The 13,673-nt window shown below is 35.8% G+C and overlaps 1 protein-coding gene across 1 annotated transcript; it reads right to left on the bottom strand.

Annotated features, from left to right (window-relative positions):
• Positions 1-773: 773 nt before the first annotated feature.
• Positions 774-1,679, bottom strand: LOC110944618 (early nodulin-75-like). Its single transcript, XM_022186273.1, has one exon. The coding sequence runs from the start codon at positions 1,677-1,679 to the stop codon at positions 774-776; it is 906 nt and encodes a 301-aa protein (XP_022041965.1).
• Positions 1,680-13,673: the final 11,994 nt, after the last annotated feature.

Genomic DNA, 13,673 nt, shown 5'->3' with positions numbered 1-13,673 from the left:
CATCAAAAGTCATGACATCAAAATGTGGTCTTCAAGAAGCTGTATAGTCTGCACAATCGCGGTCTTCTCACCAAAAGTCTACCTACGTCGAATCAAAATGCCTATGCTGATGGCGGAGGAGGAGGAGGAGGAAAACGAGAGTAATACAGGCGACGCATATGTAACCAATCCTCCTCTAAAGCACGACAGACGCGCAGCAAATATGCTAACTGCTGCTCAGAGGTCAAGAAACGGATGTCTAAATAAGGTGAAAGTGGACGAGGAGCGTGCGGTGCTGCAAATGGGGTCTGACAATGGCAAGGTGGTCGTGGAGCTCTCTCCAACTCCTGTATACGACGTGTCAATGCCTCCTGTTGTATCATCAAAGATGTAAGTATGTCCTCCGTAGAATACCCAACATGGTATGGGTGGTACGGACCAGACAATGGCATGATAGGGGGCGTAGTCCATAAAAATGGCTCGCTCGATGGGGAGAAAGATGGTGCAGTAGGTGGTGCGACATGGGGAAACTGTGATGTGAATGGAAAAGGTGATGACAACATGGGTGGAGCAGAAACAGGCGGCTGCCTAGATGACCCCTCTACAGGACGCGGTGGTGGTATGTCCTGAAGGAACGTAATTGGGAGATCAGTGCGGTGAGCGTTTGTGATGTGTGGGGGAAACAACGGGATATCAATGGGTGCTGAAACGGGGGCTACTGGAGGTGTAACAGGTAACACAAATGGTGGGTAATTTTCATCGTCATCGATCCACCCGTTGTGGGTGTCGGCATATCATGGATCTATATGAGCAGCAAAAGGTGCACGGTCATACAATACCGGCACAGGATCAGGAATCGGTGCATCAACAACAGGGTCATCCACCAACGGTGGAGCAACAACTGGTGGGTTAGCAATGGGTGGTACAAACGCTGGTGCATCATCATGAACAGGGTCATGCTCTAGTGCAGGATCAGGAGTAGCTACAGGCTCTGGGGCCACGACAGGTTCCGGGTCAACAAGATCCATATCAAAATCAGCTGGAATATCAAACAAAGGATCAATAGGATCTACGGGCGCCTCTAAGGGCTGGTCCAAGTGAATGAACTCGATCTCCTGGTCAGGATCGAAATCAGGGGGAAAGACTAGATCCATATCATCATCGACCTCGTGGTCAAACTCGAACTCGTGTGCGGGAGCAGGTGCAGCTGATAACGCCATGTCTGGGTCGGCGTCATGAGAGTGATGCTGCACTCCCAGGTCGTGCAAAGATGCAGACGCCACAGACTCAAATGAATCTGGGACAGGTGAACCAACAGGAAGTTCCTCTATAGGGGCCTCAGCAATGGGAAGAATGACGTCAGCAACAATAGGGGCCACGCCCTCATGGTCAGCCTCAGGTGGATCCGCCTCGAATAGATCAATGTCGTCGTCAGAAACGACATCGAGTGGCATGTCTATGACTGGAAAAGCAGCAAGCGGTATAGGAGCAGGGATCACCGCAAGTGGTAAATCCCCGGCAGGAAGGCCATCAGCAGGCTCAACTCCGACGTCAGGCAGCACGAAGGGCTGAAAATCGTCGTCATCAGTGCTGGTGGTGTCTGATGTGTAGACCTCTTGCTCTGACAGAATCTCGTAATCGGACACAACTGCCATAGGATCCAAGGTGTCCGAAACTCCTGTGTCTGAGGATGATGGCATGATGTCTGTAACACAACCACACATATGCACAAATATCAACATAAAATCAAATAATCATGTAAGTCACCATAAAGCAAACAAATAATTCTCCTAGTCTCTCTAGACTACTCTCCCAGCCTCTCAGACTGAACCTCCTAGTCTCTCAGACTAACTCCCTGGCCTCTAAGACCAACCTCCCAGTCTCTAAGACTAAACCTCCCCAGCCTCTAAGGCTGAACTCCCTCAGCCTCTAAGACTGAACTCCCTCAGTCTCTAAGACTGAACCACAATTTTTTTTGAAAAAGAGTTTTTGTGCCTTTTATTTTGTAAAAATGTTTTGTACACTGGATCTGGACGCTTTAGTGTATGCAATGTAAAAATATTTTCATGAGAGCCCTAGTGATCATAGTCTAGACTCGAGAAAGAATCCTAGTTCGCTATGATCAAGGCTCTGATACCAAGCTGTCACACCTGGCTTTTGCGGAAGCATGGGTTTATTTGGTGTGACTTCTTAATACCATAGCATAATCACAACAATGCTATATGAAAATAAAACCATGATGTTCATCCATTCATTCAAGTTTAAAAAGTTAAACACAACAAAATTGTTTTAAAAAAGTTGACACAACAACCAAAATACAACCATGACATAATGAAAAACATGTTCAACGACATAACGAAAGACATGAAATGAAAACACAGTTTAAGACTTGTGACCCGTCCAGGCAAAGGTCACACTTCCTAAACTTGGATAACATCATTATTCCTACGCAGCTTGATGTGTGCATACCGTGCCAGATCCACTAATTCCCTGAAATACATGCAGTTTGAAAAATCAACAAAAAGTTGAGCGAGTTCAAGTAAAAGTGAGTATGTATAAACCTTTAAAGTATGTATAAAAGTCCCTGGTATGTAGCAATAAGGAAAAAGAGATCACCAATAGGTTGCAAAGCCACTGGTATGTATGAGAAAGTGCAGGAAAACTCAAACCTAGCAAATTTGTTACCGGGCTTTGGCTGTAAGACACAGTCACCTCTATGAGCCTCCCCGGCCTCACGGGTGTGGGCTCGCTACACCCAAATATATCTATCACTCTTGTGTCCCTCGGTCCTACAACGAGGATTAATGGCCTCAAGTGTTGTACCCACCCCTCACATGATCTAGTAGTATAAACCCTCCCTACGCTAACCATACCATGTAATAAATGTTTGTAATAATTGTCGCATGTATTTCACCCCCGAAGTATAAAACTGAAAACAGTAAAGAGAAAAGGGGGACATGAACTCACAGAAGTGCGTATCCAGAAACGCCAAACTCCAACTCAATCTGCTGCGTGACGACCTACACGTACTAATGCCTATTAGACGGACGGCCGCGCCTTGGCTTAAGGTTTAACGTTTTTGGAAATTAGTTAGACAACTATTTGGTATTCACACTTCTTAATTATTTTATAAGTATATTCCTTCCCAAGGATGGGGGTAATAATACATGTGTGCTTTATAATTCCGAAAATATATTTTTGAGTCTCACTTGAAAAATATATTTTAATCACTTTGTCTAAAATGTTTTAATTTCCAAAATATATATATTTTTCCCAAAAATATTATATTTTATTCCATAAGTTTTCCAAAATAATACTTCACCAAAAATATACGAATAAGAGTATTTTTCCGAAATATACATAAGTTACATTTTAAAGTTCGCGTTGTCACAATAATACTTGTGTAACTTAAGTAATTATTTTGTGAGAGCGTCAGTATTATTTTGGAGTCGTAATTTCATGGTATTTTCAAGTTATATTATTTTTACCCTAAAAATAACATATCTAGTTCACATAATAAACAAATAATCACACAAGCGTTATATTATAAAATATATATTCTAAATATATATTTAACAAGTTTTATTTACGAAAATCCACCTCCGGTACTTGGTATTTTTGTAAATAAAATCATGGCGAAGTTTATTTTGAAAACCAAGTTAAAAATATATTTGTAAACACTCGTTAGAAAAATATTTCTAAGTGTTATATTTCTAGAAAAAATTCGCCAGAGTTTCCTCTGTAAATGGAGGTGTCCATGCTTTTAGCATATCATTTTCTTTTAAAAAAATCACTCAACAATCATCAATCAACAATATATACGATTTTTAATCTCTAATCTTGACAATAGTAAGCCTAAATCATAAACCCATGAACTTGAAAGTTTGTAAAAATATGTAGTAAATTACTAACATGCTTAGTAGGTCTTGTTATCTTTAAAAATAAGATTATTTTCTTAAAAACTTTATTTTTAAAGAATATGCATTTTCACAACTTCTAGTCATGATTTCTGAAAATATTTCTTTGTAAAATTTTCTTGTTACACAAGTGTTTATACACTTGTTTACTTACTAAAAATGTATTTAGTTCATACAAGATCCGGGTTTTAACAAGACTAGTATCTTTCACTTGGTTCTTTCAAAAAAACACTTGTAGATCTTTAGATCTACAAGTTTATAACCTTATTTTTCAAGAAAAAATTATATTTATTCAAGTTTCTTGTTCATGGGTGGATTGGTTCATCATCCTTCATATCTCTAACACTTACATCTTACTAGTTCATGTTCTTGAACATGATCTAGCATGTCTAGATGATGATCCATCCTACTTCTACTAACAAACATCATCCAATAATCATATCAACACAAGATCAACATGTTTTATCCATATATCTTCTCTTTATCCACTCTCTACCCTTTATGTTCAAGACTTAGATTATGTTCATTAGTGTTCTTAACATTTAATCATTCTATCAACTATTAACCACCAAAAACAAGAACAAGATGAAGTTTTAGAACACTTACTACTAGCACAAGGCTAGGGGAGAAACAAGGCGTAAAAGTGGTGGATAAAAGAAAACAAGAGTGGTCCTTGAGCTTCCGAGTGCACCAAGCTTAGTTGTAGGACTCCTTGCACCTTTGTGTGTATGTAAAATGATTGAACTTGAAACAAAAATGGTGGTGGTGATAAGGCTATGTTCGGCCGAAGCTTCAAGGAGGAGAGGAAAGGGAAAGCTTTGATGTTGGGTGTTTGTGATGAAATGAGATGTCTAACTCATATGTAAATTTATAAACCATGTTCCCTCATTAAGCACCATGTAAAGTGTCTCTAATTTCCCAACATGTACTATTAAAATAATCAAAGAAATGCAAGGGTGGGTCACCCTTGTGGTGACTGTCGATGGGGGGGGGGGGGGGGTAGGGGGTTGGGTTGTAATTCTTGGTTACTAATTAGTTAGGATTTTAGTTAGGATATTAGTGTGTTATCTAATATAAAGCGTGTTAGGGTGTTCGGGGACCCTAACTAGCTCAGAAAAGTAAAACAATGTTTTTGGCAATATTTTATGTTCCGGGGAAAGTCCGGTTGTTCGGTTGGATATTGATCCGTTAAAGTGCTAAATAAAGTTTTAAAGTGTCTTTTATATTGTTTTTAGTGACACATTAAATTCCCAACACTTTGCAAAGTGTCTAGGACTATTTTGTCAAGTTTTTGCACTTTACTAGCATTGTTAAATGTTGAATTTTTGGTATTTAGTGCAGAATTCTGCACTTTAAGTATGTTTTAGGCACTTCCGCTCACTATAATTATCACCTAGTGACGCAGTTTTATGGTCCTCACCTCCCTACACTCCCTACTAGTGTAGTATTCTATTCCTGGCTCATACTGGCCTCAAAAATATGTATGTCTAGGTGCTGGCATTGTCAGCATGTTTCTGGGTTATCCGCTCACTGTGCTAACTGTGCTTCGTGCATCAAGTGTGTCACTATTGTTTGTGTGTAAATAAATGGAGTGACAGTATAAAATGTGATACATGAGTATGTATGTATCAGAAATCAGAAAGCAGTTTAATCATAATTGAGATCAAGCACAGTAATTAAGCACTAATTAAATATTAATTAATTCGTACGGATACCTGGATTTATGAGGGTTGTCACATTCCAATTATGTCACTCAAGTTTCAAAACTGTTTCAATTAGATCACTCAACATTCACTTTTTGTTAGAATTAAGGGTTTTTTTAATCTATTTCATAGGTAACCGTGGTGATGTTGATTTTTGTTTCTTTTTTTGTCCTTTTATTTGATGCTAACGTCGAGTGATAACGTAGATTTTAACTTGTTTTTTTAGTTTTTAATGTAATTAAAATGTTTTTATTTTTAAGAAATATAATTTCTTATATTAAAATAATCCAACCCTAGCATCTTATACTCTATTTTTCTCTTGACACTTGGAAAAAAAAGACATAACTCGAATTGAATGTTAAGTTATCTAATTGGGAAAAAAAACGATACGAGTGGCCTAATTAAAACATTTTTAGAACTTGATTACTATTCTATGACATTTTCGCTATTTTTTTATAAATTTATTTTAAAGGTAACTTTTATATTATTATTTTTTCGTGAAAGACGTTACATACTTCTTTTTAATTAATATATTTAAATTTTCTAATTATTATATATAAAAAAATGAAATATCATGATCACTAAAGCATATACTTTTAATGCATATTTCTTTTTAGTTACTATATTTAAAATTTCTAATTAGTATATATATAATAAAAATGAAATATCATGATCACTAAAGCATATAATTTTAAAGCTTATAATTTTAAAGCATATAATTTACAATTTACTTATGCATCTCAACTAAATTAAAACCAACGGAAAACAAAATCACACACAAATTCTTTTTTCTTTATTGAAGGGCCCACCATATTTGGGCATTTGGTCGCACGTCCTCTCGTGCGTGCTACACAAATGCTTTCATCTCCAATGCAATGTTTGTAAAATGCTTTTGCCACATCATCCCCAAATGCAAGGTAAATGCCTTGCATTGGGTTTGATCTTAGTTGTGTCTGTGTAATATGTAACATGTAATGGTCTCTCATGTTCTGATGTATGAAAATGTTATGGTGCATTTTACCTAAGAATTGATCAAGTATACCTACACTCAGTTGTGTTTCTACACAAAGTTATGGGCGGATTGCATATGTAATCTGTAAAAAAGGTCAAGGAGTTTAGGTATGATAATATGTGCGTGTGTTTAAGGTGTTTTGTGTTTATGATTATGTGCAGGTTGATGTTTAGGCAGTTTAGCTATAGACTTGCACTTAATATATGTAATATGTATTGTTCATGCACACACTACACAAAAATAACGACCTCTATGAACTTTTTTTCATATTAAACTCTCAAACCTTTTTTACACAATATATGTGCAATCCAACCATAATTGTGCGCATAAACAGAACTGTATTAATGCACATACGTGCGTTGAGGGTGCTCCACTTTTCATCACTCAACAAACCCAATCATCAAACGTCACGTCATCGAACTTAGTTCCATCACTAGTGATAGATTTTAGTGGGGGGTGCCCATCACTTACCACACCCTCCAACGGTCACCAAACCAACGTTCATATTCCAGAGGAGTCGCTACGGACGTTTATACTTTCAGGAGGAGTCGCTACGGACGTTTATACGCAGGGGCTAGTAGTGGTTGATAGACCCACTCTTTTAGAGTTTTGGCAGGTGGTTGTGGGGGCAGATACTTGGGAGCATGGCAAGGCAAAGGGGAGGATTTCACATGTTGATGACCTATGGTACAGGTACGTACTTTTATTACAGTAATTACAGTAATTATTGTGATTATTATTATTTATTAATTTCCGTATTTCCCTAACACTATCTACAGGTATCTACGTAGGATGCTCTCTACTTCTATTACAGCTCGCGGCCACAGCCGTGAGTGGTGTACGAGCACTGACCTCCTTTTCCTTTATTGTTTGTTGAACAGGCACGCACTTGCACACGGTCTAGCCCAGTACTTCACCTCCGCCTATCACCGGCAGGAGCGTGTATTTTTGTATGGCGGCGCATACGTGACCGTCATTGCCCGTTCATTGGGCCATTTACCGGAGGCGGACCCAAAGTTATTGCCACCCATAGCGCCGACGCAGATGGTTTTCAGACTTTGTGGGGATGAAGTTGATTAAGAGGTTCGACGTCATCAACGAGCGGTTTAAAACCCGCGGAGGTCTCATATGGGTTCCGTGGGACCTATCAGAGCAATTCGATCCAGTCTATCATCCGCCAGGAGCTGCAGCGGTCGTGCAGGACCCTCTATTGGATTTAGACGGACCAACGATACCACAACCACCACCACCTCTTGGGGCGCCTCAGTTTCCACGACACGTTATTCCAGGTCATGCCCCGGGAGCTGCACCAGATCCGCGTTTACGAGTCGACGTTGACAGGCTTATGGAGTTGGTGGGTTGGTTGATTCGGGAGGCGTAGGATAGACGAGAGAGAGAAAGGGGTTACCTGCGTACTGCTCCCACCATCTCGAGCACCACATCATCAGCAGCAGACGCAGCAGCCAGATCCAGATTCGGACTCGGACCCGGAGGCATAGACCAGCTGCATATACATATTTTGGTATTTAGTGTTCAGTTGTAGTTTATATTTTGTTATGGATGTACAAACTTATCTTGTATATGTCATATTTACGTTTGTTTTCAGTTATTCGGTTACTTAATGATTGTTTGTCTTAATTTGATATTTCTTAATAAATGATAAAACGTTGACATTGAAATATAACACGGAAATAATTTAATTTTCAATTCGGTTATTAAAATGTTGAAAACAGTATAACGTTTAAACAATATAATATTTTAATGGTAGGGTAATATTTGAAAAAATAAAATGGTAAAACCAATGTAATATTTAAACGATCGAATATATTTAAAGGGCCGACCTTGAAAACGGTAAAATATTTTTTATACAAAAAATAAAACTTTTCTTTAAAAACACACAATTTTTCACTCAAAAAAACATCACCCTCCAAAAACCATCAAATTACCCCACTAAAACACCCATTTTTCAACTCAAAAAAACACCTACATTCTAGACGCCTCATCTAGGCCTAGACAGGGTGTCTAGTCCCCTTAAACTTTGTACCCGACATCCTACTCAGAGCCCCTTCAATTCAATGCCTAGACGCTCCGTATAGCCTTAGACGAGACGTTTAGGGCACCAAAGGTGTCCAAATAGCCTAGCCAGGTGTCAAAATAGATTGAGCCTAAAAAATGGTTGAATAATGTAACCTTTTATTTTTAATATAATTATTCGACCCGTATAGTTTAAAAAAAGTATTTTATATAATTGGCTTGTATATGTGTGACCTTTCTATTTTCTATATTAAAATAAAGTATATAAAACTTATATTATTAAACGGGTAGATTACGGATAAGTTGACTGTTAGAAATATGAAGTGCCTGGACAAACCTAGGAAACGTTTAATAATTAAATTATAAAAATACATTATATTTAAACTTACTCCGTTTTTAATGAAACTTGGGTCAAAATGTAGATAAGATTAATCTCGTCCTAATGACATATGCATTGTTTTATAAAATGTTATATTTTAGAAGTTATAAGCGACAAATAAATGAAGCAGCTAATTTAGTTATAATATATAAATTAATAAAATAATAATAACTAGTAATACGTTTAAACTACAAAACCAAATGTTCTTCTCTATTATCTTTATAACTACAAATCGAAATCTATATTACATAGATAATTAGTATGTGTGATATGTGTAGGAGGCATGTATGTAGGTGCATAATTATTTGAAAGGGTACGCTCGTGTTGTAGTTAAATGGATGTAAACAAATTGTTGGCATTTTCTCTACGGAGATGCGTGTTTGAATATGTTGAGATTATGGGTTTGCTAACCATATTATTAACGAGTGTGTTTGGAAGTGCATGTATATGAACGTCGATCTTTCGAAGAGACTATACCGTACTGGAATGATTGAAAATGTTGAAAGGATAATCGATTGAAGTAACTTACGCAGATAGAATGTGTTATGGACATTTTAGATTATACCATATTTTATATTTGATTGTCACCACTTACTAACGGGTTGGTTGAATGTGTTGATCGCAGGATTTCACCGATTTTATTTCTCATCATCGAAGACAAGCAGGTGTAAATTGAGCTAAGGAGCAAGGATTGTACGGAACGGATGATCGCATAGTTGTCATTTATATCTTTATTGATACAATGAACGAAGATGAATGTTGTAGTTCTTTTAGAGAATACATATGTCATTTTATAAATGAACTTTCAAGTATGTCAAATCATTTGTAAAGAAAAAATTTTACAGTTCGTATTCTTCCGCTGCGTCTTTTCGGTTAAAACGTGTTAGGGTTTAACAAAAAAGCACAACACGGAGGGTGGTTGGCGGCAACGGTAGGTCGACAGAGGAGGATGGATTGAAGAGGAGATGGTTATTGTGAAGCCTGGATAAAAAGAAGTAGGGTAAAGGCAGATGGAATGTGCACTTGTACACCACTATACAACCCGTTAAAGCACATAAAAGCCACAAAGCATGATGTCCAACACATGATGCCTAACTATGTTACAAAATTATAGTATATGATAATAAACAAAAACTTACGTGCTGAATAAAACAATAAAAAATAAACTAAATTACGAAGTTAATCCTAGTGGTACGTGTGTAGGAAATTATAAATATTGAAAAGTAGTGTCCACGTGTATACATCAGAAGGAATCACATTTTCGTGATCTCCAAGTTAGTTCCAAGTTCCAACTTATATATAGAACTAGGGGTTGCTCCGCTCGCGTTGCGAGACGATAGCCGAATAATTCTTAACCAATTAAAAAAACAATATTATAGTTTTGCTAGAAAGAAAAAGTAAAAAGAGTGTTAGGCAGCTCCTTTACACGATTTTTAGCTGGGGGCAAAGTCATATTTTTATTTTTGCATGGGGGAAAATAAATTTTTTTTCCAAAGGTAAAATCCTAATTTTTAGCTAGGGGAAAACCATATTTTTATTTTGCATTGGGGGCAAGAAAAACGTAATTTTGAATTGAGTGTGATATCGTAATTTTGAACCGAGGGAAAAATCGTAAATTTTAACTGAGGGCAAAAGCATATTTTTATTTTGAACTGGGGGGCAAAAGCATATTTTTATTTTGAACTGGGGCAAAGACGTAATTTAAACTGGGAGAAAAACCGTAATTTTAAAGTGGGTATAAAATAATAAACCGATGTAAAATCGTAATTTTGAGCCGGAGAAAAAACAAAATTTTATTTTGAACTGGGGCGAAAACGTAATTTTGGCTGAGGGTAAAAGCGTAATTTTTTTATCGAGGGCGAAATCGTATTTTCGGTTTAGTTGGGTGTAAAGTCATTTTTTTTAAAATGGGGGGGGGGGAATCATAATTTAGAACCGAGGGTAAAATCGTAATTTTGAGCTGGGGGCAAAAACATAATTTTATTTTGAACCGGGGGCGAAGACGTAATTTTAAACTGGGAGCAAAAACGCAATTTTAAAGCGGGTATAAAATAAAAAGCTGAGGGTAAAATCGTAATTTTTGAACCGATGGCAAAATCGTAATTTTGAGCTGCTGGCAAAAGGGTTATTATATTTTTTTTTAGTTGGGAGAAAAGCGTAATTTTAAACTGGGGGCAAAACCGTAATTTTAAAGTGAATATAAAATATTAAAATGATTTGTCCAATAGAGGAGGGGCGGCCACCCTTTTCGACCAATGGTAGGGAAACACTATTCCCTGCCATGCTTGATGTCCCGCCCGCGTTGCGGGACGATGACCGAATAGTTCTCAATAAATTAAAAAAAAAACACTACTATAATTTTGTTAGAAAAAAAACTAAAATGATGATAAGACCATAATTTTGGACTCAGGGCAAAACTGTAATTTTCAGGACTTATAAGCGAGTGTTAGACAGCTCCTTTAGACGGAAAAAAATTAAATCGAGTCAACCAATTACAACTAAAAACTTTTATAGTTTTGTTAGAGTGTTAGACAGCTCCTTTAGACGAAAAAAAAATTAAATCGAGTCAACCAATTAAAACTAAAAACTGTTATAGTTTTGTTAGAAAAATTAAAACAATGGGGAAAACGTAACTTTGAACTGAGGGGAAAATCATAATTTTGTTTCAGGGATAAAATCGTAAATTAAATTGACCAATGGGGTTGAGGGCAAAATCGTTACTTGGCTGTGTGAAAAAATAACTAATGGCAAAACTGTAAATTTAAACAGGGCAAAATCGTAATTTTGAACCGAGGGCAAAATTAAAATTTTTAGCTGGGAGCAAAAGCGTAAATTTATTTTTAAATGGGGTAAAAACATAATTTTCAACAAATGGCAAAATCGTTATTATAAGGAAAAAAACCTAATGGCAAAACTGTAAATTTAAACGGGACAAAAATCGTAATGTTGAACCGATGGCAAAATTGAAAATTTTTAGCTGTGAGTAAAAGCGTAAATTTATTTTTAAGTGAGGGTAAAAGCATAATTTTGAGCTGATGATAAAATCATAGTTTTAAAACGAGATAAAATCGTAAATTTATAGGGCTAATAAGGGAGTGCCATGCATGAGTATAAATATAGTCATAGGAAAATTATAATTTGAAAATAAATAATAGAAAAAAATAAAGTTGGGTGGCATGTGCCGCCCAAGTCGTCCAATCCCACACAAACACTATTGCCGCCGACATTCCTTTATTTAGTTGTTGAAAATGAAAATGAAAATGAAAATGCATTGGTTTCAATTTCCTCTCCTCAGTCATTTCTTTATTAACCGCCCTCCCTCTTTGTCTTCATATATTTTTTTTCTTTCCTTAGTATATCACCAATTATACTCCAAAGCCCTCCCCCGTTTTAAGTGTTTTAACCCCTGATCAGTGAGTCGATACCCTGTCCGATTGATCTAGGGCCCCGTAACGCATGTCAAGACTCTGTCTGACTAAGTCCGTTGAGGTTCTGTCTCAGGTCGTATTGATAAAGTTGAATTTGGGTTATTATACCGAGTACATTATATATTTATTAAAAAGCTCAAGAGTTATACCAAAGATTCCACCATGAGGCTTTTGGTTGAACACTAAAAGTTACAAAGTAAGTCCATTCTCTTTTCTCACAGTTTGTGAGTTATTCCTCTTTTTATCACATTTTTGTGATACAATTATATTTAAAAATGTTTTCCAAAAATCCTGAATGTTTATCAGTTATACTTACTGTGATTAAATTTTTGTATTCTACAATAGCCGCCTATATGGGGGAGGGGGATTATACATTATTTGACACTCGTTACTATTAGCTAAAGAGTTGGCCAATAGTAGCACAAATATGGTTTAGTATTATTTAGTGAAGACATGAACATTAAATGCCATATATTAGTAATAATATATTTTAAGCCTTTATTTATGGCTTGTTATTTAAAAACAGCATTATATTTAATGTGTAAATATAGTTTAAATATTATGATTCAATTATTATAGTTAATATTTAATATAATATATTATAACTATAAACCTTAATGCATAAACTAATATTGTAATTAAACAAAGAAATGAAGATGATTTTCACTACAAGAAACGGATGTCTTAATGTCCCTAACAAGTAATTATTTTAGGGTTTTTGTTTTCTAGATAATAATCTTCATGATCATGCTTATTGTATTCTCGTTTCGTGAATTTCAATCTATCTAGTTTCTTTGATACATGGTTATTCATATGTTTGATTGTCGAGTAAGTAATACTTCCCCAAATAATACTTTTATTTAATATTTAATATAGTATATTATAACTATAAACATAATAAAATTTAACGATATATATTATTTAACGTTTAATATTCTAAGATATATATAGTGAGATTTAAATATTATATTTAATTAATATTTAAAATAGTATATTGTAAATATAATATATAAACCTTAGTGTATATATATGTCAAATATAATATATTCTACTTTTAGTATACTAAGATTATATTTTAAATCTAGTCACGTTAATATATTAAATAATAATATTACATTTGATAAAGTTATAGCTATTAATTTGACAGGAAATGATATATTTCATTTTCTGGGCTAATTGGTTTTGTGCCATAGAAAATATATTTGATAAAGTAATGTCATG

The sequence above is a fragment of the Helianthus annuus genome, chromosome 6 (assembly GCF_002127325.2).
Source record: "Helianthus annuus cultivar XRQ/B chromosome 6, HanXRQr2.0-SUNRISE, whole genome shotgun sequence".
Lineage (NCBI taxonomy): Eukaryota > Viridiplantae > Streptophyta > Magnoliopsida > Asterales > Asteraceae > Helianthus > Helianthus annuus.
This window is presented reverse-complemented; position numbering and strand designations above follow the sequence as displayed.